This window comes from Astatotilapia calliptera, chromosome 20 (assembly GCF_964374335.1).
Source record: "Astatotilapia calliptera chromosome 20, fAstCal68.1, whole genome shotgun sequence".
Classification (NCBI taxonomy): domain Eukaryota; kingdom Metazoa; phylum Chordata; class Actinopteri; order Cichliformes; family Cichlidae; genus Astatotilapia; species Astatotilapia calliptera.
Window position 1 is genome coordinate 11,988,356 of NC_137441.1, and position 16,635 is coordinate 12,004,990.

General features: G+C 40.4%; 1 protein-coding gene across 1 annotated transcript; it reads right to left on the reverse strand.

The window, feature by feature from the left end:
• Positions 1-288: 288 nt before the first annotated feature.
• Positions 289-16,635, reverse strand: col9a3 (collagen, type IX, alpha 3). The gene is made up of 32 exons (XM_080295608.1): positions 16,323-16,635; positions 15,495-15,563; positions 14,194-14,229; positions 13,568-13,639; positions 13,379-13,432; positions 10,263-10,298; positions 9,819-9,842; positions 9,577-9,630; positions 8,792-8,845; positions 8,570-8,611; positions 8,409-8,465; positions 7,852-7,905; positions 7,286-7,339; positions 7,101-7,154; positions 6,961-7,014; positions 6,777-6,830; positions 6,644-6,697; positions 6,506-6,559; positions 6,362-6,415; positions 6,215-6,259; positions 6,072-6,125; positions 5,900-5,953; positions 5,114-5,167; positions 4,960-5,031; positions 4,385-4,420; positions 4,146-4,190; positions 3,598-3,630; positions 2,838-2,984; positions 2,672-2,726; positions 2,369-2,551; positions 1,618-1,695; positions 289-1,442 (listed from the first exon to the last, which is right to left on the reverse strand). Exons 1-32 carry the CDS (start codon positions 16,386-16,388, stop codon positions 1,258-1,260), a joined length of 2,037 nt encoding a protein of 678 aa, XP_080151734.1. The 5' UTR covers positions 16,389-16,635; the 3' UTR covers positions 289-1,257.

Consider the following 16,635-nt stretch of genomic DNA (forward strand, 5'->3'; position numbering starts at 1 on the left):
TTGGCAGATGCCGTCCCTTCAACTATTTTATTTTGATAATATGTGCAGTATTTATACCCTGTATTCAAAATTTCACTTTAATGTCTTGTTTTCTGTTGGTTTTTATTCATTCAGAATGTTTTCTACTGAGTGCCTGCCAACATCTGTTCTGTATTTGGATATTTAAGCAGTCTGGTATCAAAGTAAGTGTTACTTCCTAGTTAGTTAATGGACTTTTTTGATTTCAGTGTTTACAGCAGAGTATTCTGAAAAGCAGACTGTTCATTTGATATGTAGAGAAGAGTAATGTTTTACTGAAAAGTGGCTTTATTTGTTCTTTCTTACAACATGTCGCTGTAGCATCTTACTGTACATACAACAGTCACCCACAAATAATAAATAGTATTTAAAGTCATGTATATTTAATAGTTACAGCACCGGTAGTACATAGTGGATGTGGTCATTGCAGATTGGGAAAAAAAAAATAAAATACTTTGTTCCTAATATTCTTAAACTGTATTTTACAATGTGTGATTTATGCTTTCATGAGTTTATTTTGCTTTTGATTCTGAAGTCTGAAGAATCAAATTCACATGTCATAAAAAAAACAATAACAGAAAACAAGCTGTAAAAAAAAAAGAAGACTCAAATCTTTTTTGTCTTGCATTAATCTACACAATGTCTGGGAACCTGGATTTTTGTTTTTTATTCCTTTTACAGTACATACACAGCTCCTCCACAGAGGCTTTTATGCTTCTTGCACTTATTTCCATGTTGAGGTAACATCTGTGATTTACATAATGGGCCATGATAAATGCACATTCACATCAGAGACAGTCACCATTTTTTTAGTGTTATCTGCAGAAGGATGTTAATCAAAGTGTTTGGGGCGTTGAAGCAACATGTACAAAGTTTTTATACACAAAGGACTCATCATTCACTTTCCAGGTGTTTGTAAGTCAAGTCTTGTCATGTGATAGTACTTGGATCAATGCAGTTGTTCTCTTGCACTTCTCCTTACCTCTCTCCATTTCATATCATAAAGTTGTTTGTTTGTTTTTTTGTCTCTCAGTTGCACTGATGTTCATGTCACTCGCTGGATGTTCCTCTATTTTGTCAGAAATATCACACCGTCTGATGTTACTCTTCCCAACTTGTGATGCATGTATTTAAATAAAGAGGACTTTTTTTTGTGGCCACTCTCTTCTTTCATTCCTTTTATCCTCACTTATAACTCTCACCTCGGAGTGGATGGTGTCAGGGTGCAGGAACTTATGCTTAATTGTTTTTGGGGTTAGAGGATTTCCCAGCAGGTGATGTTCCCTGACAAGCTGATGTGTCACAGATTCCAGGAGGTCCTTGGTGCCCAGTCCTGCCTACTCTGCCTGGCTCTCCGGGCTCACCTGGATCTCCTGGAGAGCCATCGCGCCCATCTTTAACAATTCCAGGTACCCCTGGAAGACCTGTGGGAATGTGCTGTAGTTAGAAGTTGCAGGAGTGATAGAAGACTTATACACTTATGTCTGTTTGACAAGTCAAAGTCTGAGATGAGTGGATGTTTAGAACAGTAGTTCAAATGTAGGTATAAAAAAGAAAATGACTGGTTCAGATGGAAGTTCTCCGTATGAGAGCACATACCTTGGTATCCTTGGTCTCCGGGAGGCCCATCAATGGCTTTACCAATGAATCCCTTATCACCTGCCTCACCAACATCACCTGTTGTGAAAGCAGAAAATTTCAATCGGTGGTGGAAACAAAGTGCATTTACATAGGTGTTGTGCTAAAGTACAGTTTACATGTTTCCTTTTTATACCAGTTTAAACTTTACAGTGAATTCAAACCTTTGTGTCTTGCTGCCTCTTATAAAAATCCCAGTGGGGCTTTTTGTCATGACTAATTAGCTTTTCCACCAAATATGGCTCTCTCTTAACCCCAAAAACTCGGGATGGTTTTATGGAAGTAACTGCTTGAGGCTTAGCTAGATCAAATGATCCAATATTTTAGTAAGGAAAAGCAAACAAAAGTAAGAAAACAGAATTCATATTTGGGTAGCAAGAAAGTTTTTTTAGCCCAATAATCATCTCACAATCTTTTGCTGGTAATCAGCAGCCTTAAATATCTCATGTATTGTTTCTACACTGAAGTAATGAATGATTAAATCTCTTTCCAGCTAAAATGAATATTTTTATTTTTGAATAGTTAAGTTGTTATGTTGCTAATATGTCTTTTAATACAACGTGTTTACTGGTACTTGTGTACTATTGCTATTTGAGTGAAGGATCTGAGTATGTCTTCTATCATTGATGTTAACCATCTGATTATGCAACCGTAAGGCTAAACAGCAGTGAAATTATTTTTGTGCTCCTGTGACATGTTTTATTTTTCATACCTCTGGGACCTGGATCTCCAAGTTCTCCTGGCAGGCCTCGGTACCCTGGTGGACCTCGGGCACCTGGATGCCCAATAGAGCCTGCAACTCCTGGCTTTCCTGGCGGCCCTGGAGGGCCGGGGCGGCCCACCATTCCAGGTGCCAGGGGTCTTCGCAGGTTGGCAGCCAGTTGTGCAACCTGATCTACATGTTGGAGAAGCACCAAAAGGTAAAAACCCCACATTTAAAAAAATATATACCGGTACATATATATATTTGACAATAGAATGAGTTACACGTGAAGATTGAATTAGGATCTCTCACCATCAATCATTGGGCCACATAGCTCTCTGATGTGTTGCTCACTTGCCAGTTTACCCTGAAACACCAGATTTGAGGCAGTTTATATGAAACCATTTACATCTATATGTTCTAACCAGGTAGTTTTGTGCAGTCAAAAAAGAAAAAGAAAAAAGAACAGCACACTTACAGGTACACCTCTCTTTCCTGGAAGTCCAGGCACACCCTGTTCCCCTTGGAAGCCCATTGGGCCTTCTTTTCCTGGAAGCCCTCTTCCCCCAACCTCTCCTTGTGGACCTGTCACGCCTTTAGGCCCCAGTTCACCTCGCTTCCCTGGCTACAATCAACAACAATTATCTGTTAAATCGCTCATTATGTTTGCAAAAACAAATTGATTTATTCCAAACTGAAGCTGAAAACATCCATAACATTTGATCGCTGACTAAACACCAAATGAGGAGCAAAGTGGGTCTGTTGAAACAACGCGAGGGTGGCATCTTGTTGCTTGATAATTACTCCAACTAGCACAGCAAACAGTAAATGAGACTAAGAGAGGGTGGCTCATCAGTGCTGTCTCTAATTACATAAATTGTGCTGCAGCTTAATGTTACTCGCCTTTCCCTCGTGGCCATAGCAGCAAACAGGCCAATAAAGCTAAAGCAGCAATACCTATCTCTAATTAATCCTATTAAACATGGAATGTGAGGCTGAATCATGTGCAGTGACTCTGATAAGTAGGCAAAAGCTCAGAGCTAGGTGCCAGTTTTAAATGTTTAGTGAGGGAGCAGAAACAGAGGGAGTTTGGAACAAACTTGCTGCTAATTACACCCACACACAACATCTGATAAATGTTTGGTGTTAATAGATGTTAATAGTTTGGTGATAAAAAGCTGATTTCTAAGATGTAAAAGCACAAAACATTGCAAAATGTGACAGGAAATATAGCTCACCTGCCCTTTTTGTCCCACTGGCCCAAAGGGACCCTGGAAATAAGGACATTGTTTTAGATAATTCTGAAAACGTTATATTACAGAACAGTATGCAGCATTCAAACAGTCAAACATTGTTTGGTACAGCATCTTTCATGCAGCTTTGAATAAAAAAAAGAGGGGATAAAGACAATAGATAAGAGCCCAAAGTCATGCTAAAATACAGAGAAATACACTATCAGAATAAGTAGATTTAAATAATTGTTTATAATTATGTACAAATATCCATATTTTCAGTGTTTTCTGATCCATTGGCAGCAAAAACTAAAAGATACCTCCCTAAAACTTTTTGTCCAGCACCATAAAACCCGTGTGAAAGGACCCGTAGAGCCAAATACACTTGTACAAAACAATGAAGTGCGTTAAAGACATGTGCATGTACTTGAGTAGGTGGAATGGTCTTAGCCTCTGTACCAAGAGTACAACTAACTACTGCAAACACAGTAACTGCTCTGTAGGTTACGAACACCGCACAGTGTTAGTATTCAGACAATGACGAAAACACTTACAGGATCTCCGTTCTCTCCTGGTAACCCATCACTTCCTGCAACACCCTGAAATGACAACGTGAGATCTGAACTGCATGTGACATAACTCATAACTGAAGAAAGTCTTTCATCTTATAAGCTTATGAAAAATCGATGTATTTGCAGGACTATACATATAAAATAATCATTTCTTTAGTTTACTTTTCAAAAAGCTGGATGAAAACTATCACAGGACATCAGTGGAGATGTTGGTGACTTACCATGTCTCCTTTAGGTCCAGAAGCCCCGACTGGGCCCTATAGGATTGAAAAAAAGAGAATGAGAGAATAAATAAGAGGCATGCAGAGATATTTATTGAAGGCCGGCTGGCTGGGAAAAGGATGGGGGATGAAAGGAAGCACGGTGGGCTGGTTGAGGGGAACCAGGACTGGTATAAAGGCTGGCTTTGTTCTGTCCTCATGTTCTGAACAGGAGGCCACTTTGTGTCTGTGCTGGGCTGCAGTTTGAGTTTATACCACTAAGACTGAGACAGGATGGTAATACAGTGGGATACAGTGTCCTAACGTGAACACAGCTGGACAGTCACACGTCTCCACTGTGATTGTGTGGAGATACGCGGGGACACACCCACACATGTCCATGTTTGTTTTATACTGGGGTTGTTGTTTTTTTTAGCAACAAATAAGTCAGTCACTCCATCACTTTACATTTCTTGCTGTCATATTCTACTTCAGCTGTAAACTGGTCACATTTGCATTTTGGACTACTGGGGTGACAAAATAGACATTTTAAGATGTTACAGGGACATCATTCTCCTGAATAATTAAAAACCCACCCTGTCACCAAATTCTCCACGAATTCCCGTTGGTCCTGGAAGACCCGGATCTCCCAAGTCTCCTTTGACTCCCTGCAGCACATGACACAAAGTCATTAAATTAAGAAATAGTAATAAGAAAAAATGATGATGATAAATCATTTAAAGCAACTACCTGGAAGCCTTTCACTCCCCGAGGCCCAGGGTTGCCCACTGGTCCAATACCTCCCTGTCAGAAAGAGACATAGTCATGTCATTTTTCTAGAAAACATGAAGCACTAAAAAAAAAAAAAAAAAGCACTGGAAATTAATGATGCTTCCTTCTTTTGATTCGGGTAAGAGAAACTAAACAAATGCAGGAGGTCGTTATGTGAGGCAGGATTTATTATGCAGTGCGTTGTGTGATAGTAGGGGTGTTAATTCCGTTGCGAGTTTTATCTTTCTTTCCTTGCCGCAGGCTCTGATGTGAAAAACAAAGATCTCTCTGTTTATAAATTCTTCCCTCATGAATACCTGCTCTCCCTGTAGGTATCGCTCCATTACTCCACCTTAGTAAGTCACTGAATCAGAGAAAAATACTCCTAGCACTCTTCGAGATTATCATTCACATGGAAGGCCAGTGGTTCATTTAATTCCAATTTAGTACCATGTTGTAGACTGCTCCTCATTTTAGCCTTTTACTTTGGGCTCTGTTAATCCCATCTCTTTTTCAGCCATTGTGCTTTAAAAACTGCCTACTGGTCATTAAAGAAGCAAACTTTAAAGTATTGGAAACTCCTAAGCCTAAATTCTATAAATGGGTTATAATCAAAAGATGTGCAGCAGGAATTTTAATAATGTGGCAGAGCTTATATTGAGGCTTTTTCTGATTTTTTTTTAAAATAGCAATGCTAGAATTTCAGCAATGCACCAACAGGTAGTGCACGATTTCACTTAATATACAGCGTGATCATTAACTTACCGCCACTCCTCTTGGACCTGCTATCCCCCTCTCTCCTGGGATGCCAATCTCACCCTGAAGAGAAGTGAAAGAAATTGCAAGACAAGTCAGAAAAGTTTAGAGAGCTCACCTGCTGGGTCAAGTGACACATTTATTAGACTGTAACTCCCTAAAAGCACCATCAGATACATACAGGAATCCCTGGCTCTCCAGAGGGTCCCATCTCCCCGGGCTTTCCTGGATCACCCTGGTGTAAAGGAACGAGAACATAACAGTTTTCCTCCATGTTTCTAATCATAGTTTTAAAGTTAGAATAGATTTTGTGGTGATACTCACAGCTTCTCCTTTAGATCCTGTTGTACCAGCCTTTCCTGGCAGACCCTAGAACCCCCCAAAAATGACATGAATGTACATCATAAAGCACAGAAAGTGAAGGTGATTCTCATGGCAGTGATGAAAGTGGTGATTATTAATAACACTTACAGGAAGGCCATTTGGTCCTTTCTCTCCAACTACCCCGTGGCGTCCAGGATCGCCCTGTCAGCAGACAGACGTCATAGTTGGTGTAAAATCTCTTTAATTAAGCAGTTAAAGCAAAAGATTTAAAAAAAAAAAAAAGCATCTTACCTTCTCACCATCCAACCCTGGGGTTCCGTCTTTGCCATCTCTGCCAGGAATTCCCTGTTGAATCCATCAGATATGACTCGCATTGTTCTGACAGGTTATACAAATATAGAATCTTAAATTCTGTATATTTGCACTTACAGGCTCTCCTTTGGGCCCTGGTCCACCAGAAGCTCCTTTGGGACCAATTTTACCCTGTTAAAAGACACATTGAGACTTGATATTTACATCTTATGTATACGCTCAAATCACAGATCAAAATTCTTTTACATACTATTTCTCCTTTGGGTCCTTTGAATCCCTGTGGTCCTTTTTCTCCGCCACCACCCTGGAAACATCAGATTAAACACACACACAGCTATTCATTGATGGGATCTGCCATTTATTTAAGCTGTGAACTACTAACCAGGACTAATAAACTCTTTCTATTTTTGTGATATAAACATTGGGAGACTCACTGTCTTTCCAATAATGCCAGGGATGCCAGGCTTGCCTCTGAAACCAGGGAAGCCCTGGGGACAAACAGAGAACGAGGTCAAAAGAAACACCCTGACACAAATCTACATCTACTGAGTGAAAACAGGTAAAAGCTGCTTACTCTGTCGCCTACAGGTCCCATTGGGCCTTGTAAACCTCTTAGACCACGTGGACCCTGAAACACAGCATTTGAACATTTTGAAAGCACAACAAAAGACAACAACAACCTATTATCATCAAATAATTCTTCAGAAAATCCTTTTCGTAGCGCATTAAATCAGCAAAACTTATGTGGGCAAATCTCACCTGCAGACCCACAGTGCCAGGAAGACCTGGTGGACCCGGTGGTCCAGCATCACCCTACAGACAAAACAGGGCAAAATGTAAACATTAAATCACAGAAAGATGTTGATTCTCTTTTCAGCCATCCATCCATCTTCATCCGCTTTATCCGAGGCCGGGTCGCGGGGACAGCAGCCTAAGCAGAGAGGCCCAGACCTCCCTCTCCCCAGCCACCTCCTCCAGCTTATCCGGGGGAACACCAAGGCGTTCCTAGGCCAGCCGAGAGATATAATCTCTCCAGCGTGTCCTGGGTCTGCCCCGGGGCCTCCTCCCGGTGGGGTATGCCCGGAACACCTCACCCAGGAGGCGCCCAGAAGGCATCCTTGTCAGATGCCCGAACCACCTCAGCTGGCTCCTTTCGATGTGGAGCAGCAGCGGCTCTACTCTGAGCCCCTCCCGGATGGCCGAACTTCTCACCCCATCTCTAAGGGAGAGGCCAGCCACCCTTCGGAGGAAGCTCATTTCCGCCGTAATATAAAATAATAATAACAGAAACAGGAAAAAATCTTCAAGCCATATATCTAACTCACTTTCTCTCCATCTTTTCCAGGTTCTCCCTTGTCTCCTTTATGCCCAGTGTGACCCTAAATGAACACAAACACACACAGAAGTGAATGCCGTCATAGGCCGAGTGCTTATATTTACACAGATTTCAGCAACATTTTGGGTTTACTGTGATCTAGATCTAATAAACTGTATGACAATAACACCTCTGCTTCTTCTTTTCACCACACAGCTTCCTCTGTGCAGTTGTGATGGACTACGGATCATTTAAGCAATGCTCCCACAATTCAGCTCATTTTAAATTTAATTTTAATGGAATGCCAAACATTTAGTTTTGTGCATTTTAACTCCATACATTGTTTTTTTCATGAGCAATGCCATGCTACATTGCTGTTGGTAGGTTAGTAGATATAGGCTGTAGCAGCAGATGCATTCTGAGAAGGTCATCTTACATTTCTGAAACACTTTTGTTAGTGCTACTTAAATTGCTTTTTATAGTATGACTCTTTCCTGTCGGCCACCTTTGGTCTAGCATCGTGCTTAAAAAACAACACAAAACAAAACCCCCCAAAACTCTGTTTACCTTGAATCCCGGCATTCCCGGAGGACCAGGCGGGCCAGGGGGACAGATTGCAGGACACTGCAGAGTACAGAGACAAAAAACTGAGACCTCTACAGCCAGTGCATGTAGAGAGCACATCTTCATTTTTCTGCAATCACACCGTTTTCACAAGAAACACTTACCAGAAGGTCTCCATTGAGATCATGAAGTGTACCGGGAAGACCCTGAAAGATTGAATAATGACAACACACACAAGTGAGAAATACGGCGACATTTACTTTAAACGTGACTTTGCTGCATTCTTTGTTTTTTAGTGCTTTTCCTGATATCCACTGGGTGACTGGGAAAATATGACAATGTGGCTACTGTACCAACACCAGATATACAATGATAACTGCACTTACTGGGAGTCCATCTGGGCCAGTAGGTCCCGGTAGTCCTGGAAGACCCTCAGGACCCTGAGAAACACACAGAGGAGCATCAGGGGAAGCAGAAGCACCTTCAGCATCTCAGGATAAAAGACGTGATTATTTAATTTGGAAGGTTGTGATGGAACTAGATTAAAATCAGGAATTTTCTTTGTACTATACTAAAAAAAAAGTGATTTTCTTGTTTTCATTTCACACTGTTGTTTGAGCTTAACTGTACAGAGTGAAGTAAACTTGAAACCTCTAGAGCAATCAGAATAATTTAATTTAATAATTTAATTTATAATTTAATAATGATTATTCAGTGAACAACCGATGACCCGTTGCTATAGTAATTCTGAGAGTAGCCTGAACATTGCACTGACGTCTAACAGGCCTGCGGGGTCTTTGGAAACCTACTGAGCTTTTACAAATGAGCTGAGTTCAGCCTAAATAAAGTGTGACCCAGTAGAAACACTGACGATGTGTCCTTCTCGGTCAGTGGTTATTCTTATCCTCCTGCTACAGTATACAGAAATTTAGGGCAATGTTGTCGTGGTTGATTTGAAGCTGAGATCACAGGATCTGTTAGCTTTACTGTAGCTTATTGTTTCTGCTGCAGAGGCTCGTGTATACATTTTCTGCGATTATCTTTTCACATTAAAAATCAAGCGGAACATAAGAGTTTCCTGTAGTTACAGAAATGAAACAGACTACCTCATTCTTATTTGAATGAAGAAATCACTTAATGATGACAGGAGATCTTAATTAGAGACACTCACCACTGGGCCCTGGGGTCCGGGTCCGCCTGGCAACCCGTTGGTGCCGGGAAGTCCCTAGAAACAAAAGAGACTGGGTGTTCGCATGCCACCAGAGTACATATGCCGCACACTGTCTGAACTACATCAAAGAATAACGAGCATCTAATCGCAGAATGCAAATAAGCAAAAATGAATAAATAAAAAAAGGACACCACAGGTGTACTCCCCCAGAACAACATAAAAAGACAGTGCTGTGTACTCACTGAAGCTCCTGGTCTCCCTCTGCCCTACGGAAGACACAGGAAGGCAAATTAAGTCACTGGGAAATGATTAGATTCACACACTGAAACAAAATCCACCATGAGAATATTTCTCATGGATTGTTGCTTTGAGGCTAGTGTGCGCTTATGTATATGACATCTGAGTAATCCTAAGACAAAATGTGACACTGAGTGTCACATTTTGTCGCGAGTCAGGCAAGAGCTGATCATAAACCTGACTTAACAGGAGCACAAGTACAGAAAGGTATTCTCTCAGCATGAAATAATAAAGTCGGAAAAAAGCAACTGCTGTAGGTTTAATAATTACTGTGGGTAAAAGTATTTTAGGGAAATATTCTGTGTAACAGTAGCTTCAGTCATGCGCTTACTTATAAGAGAAGAGGAAAATAAAGGCTTGTTAGGTTTTACACATGTGGGGTTACTTACAGGAGGTCCAGGTGGCCCAGGAGGACCTGCTTCACCCTGTAGATACACAAAATCACAATCAGCCTCTCAGGCATAATCACACCTAGCAGAAACTTTTAAGGCCCATTCTATTCAATTCAGTTCAGTTTATTTATATAGCGCCAACTCATAAAAACACTCACCCCAAGGCACTTTATATTGTAAAGTAGAGACGCTACAATAAATGCTCACATATAGACATAACAGAAATTCCGATTTTTTTCCTTTTTATATATATACTTTAGCTTTAAAGTAGCCTGTCTGCAACAGTTTGTGTTTTATGTGTTAATAAAGTCTGCTATTCCAGCAGGATGAACAGTACTGGTGATAAACATCAACTTATTCTAAATGAAAAAAATAGTTTCAAACAGTACAACGTCTATCTCGACGCAAGCTTCCATAGTTTTGGCAATACATTTCAGCCTAGTGTTAGGTCAGGAAGAGCCAGCCCACAGTTCTGGTAGATCACCTGATCTTAACAACAGAGCTACATCAGCTGAACACTCATCTGATGCCACTTTATGCATCCAGTTGGTTAATATCATGCAGTGCTGAATTTGTCTTGGTCTGTCTGCCGTTTTTGTGCATTTGCAAGCCACTTTGCAACCCGTGCCCACCCAAACACCTGCTGTCATGCTGTATCAGATCTGTGATCTGCTACTATTTATGGCATATAAATAAAAAATAAAGGTTGGAGGACTTGGATGGGTTGGGGATGGAGCAAATCATTTCACTGCTCATGCAAGGGGCCTAAATTCAACTTGGTTTAAGTTAGGCATTAAGAATTACTACCTTGGATTTAGAAAAAGGTTATTGTCTGGGTTCAAATTCAATGGCTGTGATCTCTTTTAAAGGTTTGATTTCTTGTTTGCAATGATGGTTCCTTCCTGCTTTCTCTGGACAAAATATGTGCCTCTGACACAACAATTACAATACAATACAAACAATTACAACAATGCAATACTCTTTTCTGGCATCGTTGTATTTTTACTCAGTTGTATACAGCATTTGTATTCTATTTTTATTCTATTGTATATTTTATTTTATTCTACTGTATATAGTATTTTATTTTATTCTATTCTGTACAGTTGTGGACTGTATTTATTCTTATTGTATTCTAATTTTTGCTTCATAACTTTTGCACTGTCCACTTCCTGCTGTGACAAAACAAATTTCCCACATGTGGGACTAATAAAGGTTATCTTATCTTATCTTATCTTATTATCTCTAAATATGTCACTCAAAAATTTGTGCTCACATGACAAAATATTAGAATTAATGTCCATGAACATGAACATAGAAAAAATATGAGATTCTTGCACTGAATTGGAGGCGTACACTGAGCAACGTTATGTACCTGAAAAAATGAGATCAGCTAACTACCTGAATATGTGGAACGACCTGGTTTTTCCATCAATGGATTTTTTGTTCCCTGATGGCAGAGGCATGTTCCAAGATGCCAGTGCCAGGATTCTTCTGGCTCAAACTGTGAAAGTGTGGTTCACGAGGCATTAGACATCATTTTCACTCGTGGATTGTCCACCACAGATTCCAGATCTCAACCCCAGAGACAATCTGTGGGATGCACTGCAGAAGACTTTAGCAGATGGACTCTCCCATCATCAGTACTGGAAGATGTCGGCAAAAAAAAACGTGTGAATCGTGTGAAATATGTGAGCTAAAGGGCTTTTTTGGGCTGAGCTGTAAAGACTGCTTTTTTGTGAGCATCTCGTGTGTCGTTATGACACTTTTTCACACGTGCATGGGAGGACGGGGAGGTCTCAGAACAAAAGCATATCGTCAAATATTTAGTATTGCACATTACAAATAAAATATTATTTGAACTCATGTGTAATATTTATACAATGATGCCCTCCCAACTAAACAAACAAACAAACAAACAAAAGAAAGAAAGAGCAATAGAAAGATAAAAACAGATAATCTCATTGGCTGGGCCTAAGTTTGGTTTTCTAGCCAAGATTTAGGCTAGCTGTGGAGGACACAGTGATAAGATGCTTTTTCAATAATTATTTTTCAAGTTATTGGACTAAATGATCAAACTGTGGTCTGCTGAGGTGCCCCGTCTTCTTTTCTTTTAGTTCTCCTTTGTTTACTTCCTCCCAGCTGTATTTGTGGTGCCTCAGAGGACGATTGGCAAAATGACTCCAAACAAACAGATGTAACACAGCAATGTTACACTAATTCGCTCCATTCCTCAGCGTGTAATAGGACATACTGTCACACAAATCATAAACAAATGGTTGTGATGTTGCTGTGTATACACTCACACAGATTTTACTTTGTCTGATTCAGTTAGTTGTACTTTGACTCTGTCAAAGACTTTAGCACTTTAATCCTGTTTGTCTTTGCATGACTCTTCAGTACTATGAGCCAGCAGTAACAGTGTAGTCGTCTGAGTAATCAGTGACATGGGTTGACACAAGCTTCCTCATTAAGTTGGCTAATTAGTGGAATTGCTAAGGGGCTTGGAGAGTGAGAGCATTATCTGTCTAGTTGGTCACTTTGAAGCCATTTTATAGTGGCCACACGGTCTTTATCATATAATATGTTATATTCATATATTCACAATGGTAAAGAAAAGCCTTCCTGTTTCATTTTAAGATGCAGCAGCAGTTGATGTCATAGGTGCTGTAATTCTGTCTTCTCTTGTGCCTCTGATAGGATAATACCAGTTTACCCTCGGCATTGGGGCAAGAGTTCATTATCTCCCATGGTTTCACAGATTGGTGGGAAACTGTGTGCATTCCTAGCCGGATTATGGAAGCAGTAGAAATAAATCCGATTCTGATCCCTCATTAAAAATATTCCCACTAGGAGGCTGAGCCAGCTTGACAAATCCAGGCTGACAGAGAAAGCACAGACCTTGTCCCTGTTAGGCCTCTTAAGCATCTTCATGCAATAGAATCAACATGCAGAGTTTGCATGCATACGTTCCTACATGTGTCTTGCAAGTGGCTGACTTCAGCTAAATTATGAAGGCCAGTGTGAAGTAGATAGGAGGTCTTTAAACCCAGCTAGTGCATCTTTAAATTTATTCGCAGTGTCCCAGAAAGCTCATAAAACTGAGAAAAACTTACTGGTTCTCCTGGGGGTCCATCCCTGCCAAGAGGACCATCGGGACCTGTCAAACCCTGGAGAGGAAGTGCAATGATGTTTTAAACAGTAACTGGTCATTTTATAGCATCTCTATGTTTGTGTACAGATAAAAACAGAGCTGGTGTCCTGTTAGTTTAAGGACTGGCTGTGTTTGCTTATCAGACACTTACATCGACACCTGGAAGTCCCGGCAGTCCTTGTTGTCCTGGTCCCCCTGGTTTTCCTGCTTTCCCTTTGGGACCCTACAAAAGCAGAGTGAGTAATTTACATCCCAGATAAACAACTGATTTCTTCTTCTTGTGTCACAAAATCATCATCAAACTAAAATAAAGGTAAACACGTTAAAGGGAAAACCTAAAAGAAAGACTGTAAAGTAACACATTTCTGATTTCAGGTTATTTAAGGCACCAAGGTGATGTTTTCTTTTGACTGAAGGCAGGTTAGTCTGATTACTTATGAAGCAGTAGGAAAGACTCCTAATAATGTTACGCTTAATTTATTTGTTTTGCACATCTAGTTAATTGTTAGTGAGTTGCATATTCACTATTTAAATTTAAATGGCAGCCTTTCTTTGCTCCATAGTTCATGGATATGCATTTTACTTCAAGTGGAGGAGAAACAATTCTGTCTCTGGATCATGGTCTTTAAACAAGTTGCAGCTATTTAACACCATTTTACAATAATTTGACCTATTTTGAGGAACTCAAAAGGTGCAAGAAAAACACTTACAGTTAGGTGCATGCTTATAGTTGTGGCTGAATAAAACGCACTTTGCTAAAATTGTTGGAATACTTACTGGTTTCCCTGGCAGACCGGGAGGTCCTGGTTTACCCTGTTAATCAGATTAAAAAAAAAAGAAGTAAATTTGTTTTCAAGCTAATCTTGAAAGAGACAAATTTCAAAGCCACTGCTACACAGACCCAAAAACTTTAGTGTTTTATTGGAGAGCTAGCATTAGCCCATCTTTAATACTCATCAGTAACTTAGTGTTGTAGGTAACTGAAGCAGTGAGACTGTGGGTTGCTTCACTCTATACAATGTTTAGCTTCTGCTGTGACTGGGGAAGAGCAAACACTACCAAACCAGTCAGCGACCTGATGCTGACCGGTCACATGACAGTTTGGTTTGTATAGGGGAGGGGTGCTGAAGGTGCAGGCAGGAGGTATGAGGTGTAACTTCAGATGGTCTCACGGGGTTGGGGAATGTATGAATGGGCCCTCTGTTAGCCTAAGCTTCACTGGAGTCACAACTAAAAGTTTTCTGACAGGCATGGACAACATTTGCTTTCAGTGTTTTTCTTTTTTTAGTTTAGTTTGACAAAAATCAGAAAGGATAAGGGAGTACTCTGCAACGTTAGCAAAGTTGTTCTTTTTACTTAGCTTGCCTGTAATCCAATTTCCTCTTCATCCCTGTGCAAATAAAGCCTTGTTTTATTGTTTTACTCTCTATTAATTTTTTTACTATAACATCATATGCTTACCTGCAATAAAAACCTTAAAGGCAAGGCATCAGGGGAATGTAAAAACATTGTCTGTATTCTCTGATTTGTCTAACTACATGCTATAATGGCCTTAACACTGTATGAGTCCTGTAATCATCTTAAGGAGCACTGTAGACAAAATAAAATGTTTTTTTTCAAGAAAACATAAGTTTTTCTAATTTAGAACAACTCTGTTCACAAGATAAACTTAAAGCCTGCCTACCTAATAGCCATCATTATTATTTAATACTTGTAGGAGGGGTTGTGGGAGGAGTCACTCAAATAATGCTAATAAATAATATCACCTATCCACACCTAAACACAAGCAAACCATAGTATACCATACGTAACTGAGTGTGAATTTCTATATAAACTAAATTTTCGGTTAAAAAAACCCCAACATCTGTCTGTATTCTTATTCTGTACTTTTACTCCCAATTTTGCTTAAAATATGAAAATAAATCTAAAATAAATTAATATATGTGGGTTTATTACCCACAAAAATATAAGTGCTTACCATCTACTCTTAACTCCCATCGTCTTGAACTTTGGTGCATGTTTAATAGTCTAAGTGACAGAGAGGTGTTTTTATATGCAGACACCCTTGGTCTACTCACGTCAGTGCCATCCCTTCCTGGTGGCCCTGGGGGTCCTTGTAGGCCAGGAGCTCCTCTGAGGCCTGGCCTCTGGAACATGAAATTAATGAGAATCAACCCTCTTTTGATGGAATGCAGTAAAAATTTGGAGGCAACAGAAAGTGGTGATAAATGTTTGGCATATTTTGACACAGTGACTGTGAGACTGAATAAGAGAGAGGGAGAGAGATAGAAAATAATACAATTGATATTAACGATGTAACGGCAACCATATACATCACGATGAAAATCATTATTCAAATCAGTGCTGTAAGAACACTATGAGAATCCTCTTCAATTAAACCTGTACTGCTATGATCACCCAATACAACAGTTTTGCTCTAAAGACTTGCTCCACAGCTCAGCTCAGTCAGGGAGTGAACAGAGGTTTCATTGTGCGCACTGATCTCCAATCCGCGCATTCCACAGGTTCGGCCTGACTTCACTAACTAGCGCAAAAGAGAGCCACCTGCACACAATTACACTGCAGAGCAACAAACCTGCAGAACCAGAGAGACCCCTGTTCATTTTAGTTCCTCTTTAATTTGTCAGGATTAATTACAATATATGTACAACTAAGGAAAAAGGTTTACAGAAAGCATCAGGTTCTCAGGTAGTGTGTAAATGTCTGCCTGAAACCTGCCGGAAGAGAGTCACTTCTGTCATCATCATCATCATCATCACTGTCACCAAAACAAAAGACACACTTTTTAAATTACTGGCTTACTACATGAGATCTGCAGGTAAAAAACAAACCCATCACCAATGACGCGCAAAGAAAAAGAAGGGTAATAACTTAGTAACTCTTACCTGGGCTGAGGATGATATCAATAGTTGGGACAATAAAAGCACCCAAAGCGCAGAAAGCACCGCCATAGCTCCCCACTCGCCCTCACAAACCCGAGTTTATACAGAAAAAGTCAAATCCCCGGCCCTCGGTCCTCTCTCGCTCCCCCCCAGCGTCCAAAACGGAGCCTTCCTTCACCTGGCGGCGCACAGCTCCTGAATAGCTTTCTCTTTAGTTCCAGATAAACCCGAGCCTCCAGCCGAAGGGGCTGAACTCAATCTAGCTGGCTGAACACAGGCGAGAGGGGGGTGGGAGGTGGAGAAGGTGGTAGTATGC